Source organism: Triplophysa dalaica, chromosome 13 (genome assembly GCF_015846415.1).
Source record: "Triplophysa dalaica isolate WHDGS20190420 chromosome 13, ASM1584641v1, whole genome shotgun sequence".
NCBI lineage: Eukaryota > Metazoa > Chordata > Actinopteri > Cypriniformes > Nemacheilidae > Triplophysa > Triplophysa dalaica.
In genome coordinates this window covers 18,403,229-18,409,228 of record NC_079554.1, presented here as the reverse complement: position 1 = coordinate 18,409,228, position 6,000 = coordinate 18,403,229, and the positions used below count along the sequence as shown (strand labels likewise).

General features: G+C 39.4%; 1 protein-coding gene across 1 annotated transcript in view; it reads left to right on the top strand.

Annotated features, from left to right (window-relative positions):
- Nucleotides 1–2,531: 2,531 nt before the first annotated feature.
- Nucleotides 2,532–6,000, top strand: part of msraa (methionine sulfoxide reductase Aa) — a 76,017-nt gene continuing 72,548 nt past the window's right edge. Inside the window, exon 1 of the mRNA XM_056764018.1 lies at nt 2,532–2,700. Coding sequence (XP_056619996.1) covers nt 2,565–2,700 — 136 coding nt within the window. The 5' untranslated portion in view covers nt 2,532–2,564. The remainder of the gene's footprint in view (nt 2,701–6,000) is intronic.

Sequence of the window (6,000 nt, the reverse complement as noted above, 5' to 3'; positions counted from 1 at the left end):
CCGTTCGAATGGCACGAGCGCGCTATTTCCATAGGACGGTGCGCATCTCCCCATCGTATGTTGGTGCAACATAAGGCCCGAGTGATGGTAGTAAAAAGAAAGCGCTCAATAGCTTGCTGCAGTTGGTCCCTTGCTTAACTCCCATGAGATAAAAAAAATAGTAGAGGGCCCATCTGGCTCCTCACCAGCTTTGTCAAGTCTTGCATACGCTTAAATGCTAATGACCTAGATAGCTCATGCAAAATGCAGCAGAGGTAAGAAAGAATGAGAGAAACTGTTGGACTAGACCGAAGACACCGCCGCCTCGCGTGGGGGGTCGGGCGGGGTATATGTTAGAAGGTGGGGGCAGTTGAAAGCACCTGCATCAGGAGGGGTAAACCAAATATTGGGACAAAAGTATAGGGGACCATTTGTCAAAGCCAACCTTGCGCCATACACAGAAAGGAAAACGGGTCCCCGAAAATTGGATTTTAATTAGGCGATGGGTTCGAGCGTCCTGACGTCCATTCAGTCTGAAAATCAAAGAACCTATTAATATAGCCTGTCATAATTTGATACAGTGGCACCTCAATGCATTTACAGTCGGCTCTTGCTATTAAAAGCAGAAAATAAACATGCTTAGAGATTTATCGAATTAAACAGACGCAGTTTGTTGAAATTAACAATTTGAAAAATGATCATTCACCAAACATTGCATTCATTAAAACTCACAAAAACACACCTTCCGACGCGGGAATAAACAATAGGTTTTATCCCCCGTGAACATTATTGTCCATATATCCAGTTTGGGGAAATGTCCACAAGCCCGTCGATGCTGAAGAGCGTCCTTCCAAAACCATCAAACGGTCGCACGCCTTTGCGCACGGGGCACCTTGATGTTGCTGGATGCAGCATAAATCATTTTCCCTTACAGTGTAAGAGTACAAAAATCTCTTCGTGATAAACGAAAACGGAAACCAAAAGGCTTGTTAGAAAGAGATAGCCAGAGCAGGAGCTTTCGATGCTTGTAAGCGGAGTCGGTCATCATGTGAAATGGTGTGATGCAGAGCGCGATCTGACAGAGAGGAGGAGAGCAGCCCAGTTTATCACAGATACTGAAGCTCTCCGTCCTGCTCCTGTTCCCTTCAGAGAGGATTATACTCTGGTGGAAAGAGGTGGCATCTGTCGGCTTAAACAAGTCCCCGTTTGGAAAATATCGTGAAACACTAGGAGTTTTCTTGATGCACAACAATGCGTTTTCTAAATGCACGAAACAGCGGGCTTGTTTATTCTGTTGCATATATTCTTAATGCACACCGTCGCCTGTGCAATTAAAATGACATACAAGAATACTCAACTCAAACCGAAAAACAACACAAAAACGCACAGTTTGACATTTTATCACCCCAACACAAAAATGACTACTCTTATGGAATGCTACACAACAAATAAATTCACTAAACCCCATAACGATACAATGGGACATTGTTAATCCTTTCACTTAAACGATTCCACGTCAAACAAATATTTCGTTAACACGTTATTAAACCTTTATAAAAGTAGCAGTTTATCAAATAGTGTCCAAAAAGAAGGCCGACTCCATATGGCCTGTCATCTGCGCGTTCCGTCCCATCCCCCACGCACGCGCATCCCTCATGCCGCATTGATTTATTGTCGAACTCTATCTATCTATCTATCTATCTATCTATCTATCTATCTATCTATCTATCTATCTATCTATCTATCTATCTATATCTATCTATCTATCTATCTATCTATCTATCTATCTATCTATCTATCTATCTATCTATCTATCTATCTATCTATCTATCTATCTATCTATCTATCTATCTATCTATCCGTTGCAGTCATCCGTTGACATTATTTATCGGTCCCTGCGCTTTTTTATAAGGTCACCAAGGTCCTCTCTTGTGTTGAAGTTTTGGAGGACAGTCGTAGGCCACACGCGTATCTCAAACAACCACATTCGACACGCATTGAACTCCAGATGGTAAAGCTTTTCAATCCACCCTTATGCTGACGACACATGGATGAAGACACCGTCTTATGCTCTCAGACAGATAGACAACACCTATAAGGGCTCGAGAATTGCATTAAAAAAAGAAATGTCCTAAAATGTTTGTTTTTAATTCATTGTTTTGCTTTGCTACACATTACGGACTTTATAATAAAACGATTTGGATGTATGTGGATAAATGATGTGTTTGGGTTATTGTTTTCACACTTAGGTGCGATTTTCCTGAAATAATGTAAGAAAATAACGATAATACAACATGCACTTACATTTTATGGATATAACTTTAAAGGTACACATTAATCGAATAACAAAAGTGCAAACACATAACGTTACAGTTTCACATTTTTATTAAAAAGTATTATTCAATACAAAGCTCAAAAATGCCTTCTCAACTTTTATCACTTGGCGAAAACATAAACGGAACATCATCCGCAAGGTTAAAATTATCATTATTATATATTAAAGCATTCTTATTTAACAAAAAGCAGTTGTTAAGTAACCCGGCTTGCGCGCGCACAAGTGCAGCACGTGCAGAGTGTTTGCCCTCATGGTAGCGCGGACTCCGGTGCGTTTGTTTTGGCGTAGTTTTATCCATAGCAGGATGGGAGATATGTCCTCCAAAGTTGAAATGCCATCTCCAGAGGACGCTTTACCGGGACGAGAGCAGAGTATGAAAGTATCAGGTACCGTATTTATGAATTTAACTGACTTTGAGTTTGTCGTTAACGTGCTAACGCGGCTATGCAAGTTGTCAGCGTTCAAACGTAAAATGTTTCCTGGTCTGGGATCGCTGTAAACTCCTCAGTCACGATGAAGTACAACGTTATTAAAGTGACAGAAGTACAGAACGTAAAACAGATAAATGATACTACATTAAAGATGTGATGTGGTCTTCTGGGGCTGAAGCTGGGTTTTGTTTACACTCACTGACACTAGTGCTCTGCGTGTCGCGCATGCGCAGTGCTGACACGTTACAGAAACCATCTAATCGCGTATTTGTTTACTCCAGACATTTGGTTCGCTATATTTTAGACGGACACTCATAATTAAATTCTTATTTGTTGACTCTATTTGAAGATACTTTTCCTGACACCTAGAAACAAGTCATACGTCATTTAAAAAAATTTCCCCCCATCAATTTATTAGTGAAAACAAAGTAAAACAAATATGTTATTCAAGTACTTTTACTGAGTAATATGTCTAACACTCTTGGCATTAAATATTCAATATCATTCTCCTCAGAGGCAAGAGCGCAGGGTAGTAAAGGGCAATAAAAGGCACACTTGCAGTGCAGCAAACAGCTGACTCAGTCTCTTACATAAAAATGGAAATGCTGCTTTGAGGAGACTGAAGAGCTCTGATGGGAACAGCAGGCTTGCTATGAATCCTAAATCAAACCGGTTAAGTGACATCATTCACCGGAGGAGAAAAATAAGTCATCTAGCTGCTACAGTCATTGTTAAGAAGACACTGGGGGTTAATCATTTCTAAGGCTGTCCCATCTCAAAATCATTCAAGTGCACCCTACTGTACCCACTGTACCCTATACTAATGCTCGGTATGGTTACCTGAAATGGCCTTATGTATTTTTTTAGTCTCTCTGGTTATTTAAAGGGGTCATGTGACGCGGGTACAACAAATATTATTGTTTTCTTTAGATGTAATACAATGTGTTTACACAATTTAAGGTTAAAATACGCTGTATTTCCCCCATCTTAAGCGAGGTGGGCTGTGATTGGCCACTTCACTAGTGCGTAGTGATTGGTCGAATACTACTCGGAAATGTAATGCCTCTTACCATACTCGGAGCACTGCAAAAAATTACTTTTTTTCTTGTTTTTAAGTAAAAATATCTAAACATTCTTGAATCAAGAAGCATTTTCTTAATGAGCATACTGACCTAAGAAAATAAGTCTTCTTTCTAGTAAAAATATATGAAATTTCAGTGAATTTGTGCTTAAAACGAGAAAAAATTCTGCCATTAGGGTAAGAAAAATAATCTTGAATTAAGGTTGACCTTTCTCTTGGTCACTCAATTCAAGTTTATTTTTCTTACCCCATTGGCAGATTTTGTTGGTTTTAAGCACTAATTCACTGAAATTTCGTTTTTTCCCCCAAAAACAAGATTTCGGTAATTTTGCTCATCAAGAAAATGCATCTTGATTCAAGAATTTGTAGACATTTTTACTGGAAAACGAGAAAAAAGACTAAGTAAGAAAGTAATTTTTTGCAGTGAGCACCAGGCTGCGACGGTACAATGAGATTGACTAGAGCGCCCGACCTTACTTTCGTTTAAATTTGGGCGTGTTATGAAGTGACGTAGATTCGGCGGGGTGTGGTTACACGAGGTCTGGGTGAGCATTCGCTTCTAGATAAAATACATATTTTGTTCCGACACTTACATTTTTGGAATTTTACGTGTCTAATACATGCATGGGCAACTTATAACACAACGAAGACAAAGAAAAACACGTATTTCCGGCGAATCACCCCTTTAAGTGATAAAACATTTCATTGTGTACCCTTTATACTGTTTTGTATTTTAATATTTCATAACTATGTATGGTGTAGCCTTGCAAAAAGTCTATTCATGGCACTGCACTTTTCTAACAACTAAAACAAAATGCTCGATAGAAAAAATATATTGGTCACACAGCATGTTAAATAAAGTGATGTTGACAGCAGGTCCATTTAATGTTCAACCTGGTAATCTGTTGCAGGTAATTTTGTCATCAATGTCTCACTGCCCGAATTTGTGTTCACAATATTCTGGTTCACGTCACAGGGAACTAGGGAGTGAAGTGACAAACAGCCACTTTTATTCAAATTAACTTATCAGAATTATTGCATGGAATGATTCACAAGATTCATCTTAAGAATAGCGTTCCCAAAACGAACATTTTATATCCCATTTTACATTCTTCAACATTTCTCTGTATATGTTCCGCTTGAAAGAGAACCGCAGAAGATGTACACTTTTAGAAGGAATAATCATGTGAGTACTTTACTTAAGGGTACAGTGGTAACAGGAGTGTAACGATGTGGTCATCTCACGATTCGATAATTGACAACCAGGTTTAATTGAACTATCTTTATGTAATTCTTATAAAAAATATAACTGATGAAACTGAAAAATAATAAAACAGAATTTTAAGCTAAAAATAAAAACATATATCGCCATAGCTTATTTTTGGGTATTGTTATATGCGATACTTCGATATTGTTACACCCCAAAGTGGTAATACGTTTAAACGGCTAGTATAGCTGCAACAATACACAACCTCGTATCATCAGGTTTGATGAAACTTTTCCCCCTAATTTTGTGGACATTGCCTTTTCACGCAGGTGTTTGACAGCTGCAGATTCATTTACGTTTTAAAGGAATCTGTAGAGTAGGTGATGATTGGTGACAATAAGCTTAAAAGTTGCAATTGTGTATGTCTTTGAAACGTCTATGGAGCATCCGCAGGCTGTTTGACATGCGACTCACACTGGTGTTCAGTTCAATGGCACGCAGCGTGCCCATGCAGAGATCCACCCGCTCAGACCGCAGTAAACTGATTATCAGCTCTCGCGTCTCTAGGCTTCCCCTTGGCAACGGGACTCCACCACTGAGCTGGAAGGTTGCCAGGTAACACTCTGCAACACTGACACACACGTGCCTGGCTTTGAAGCTGTAATGAACCTGGATGAAGGTTACAGACCACAGAACAGATGGAGGAGCGAGATCAGAGCTTAGGGCAGTACGATGTCTCTTTGAACAGCTTTGCAGCTCGTACTAAAAACTTTGTGGGCACTTACCTTGTGTGCTTAGGAACTGTTTTAGTTCTTTCAGGTTTAATAACACTCCGTGTACTTGAAGTGTACTTCTCCAGTGTGCTCTTGTATAATTAATGCAACAATGTTGCCAGCACTCCCCATTTTGAATTGGCTTTCAAATGGTTAAGGATTGTAATGAAAGCTTGCTTATGTTTTCTTGAGAG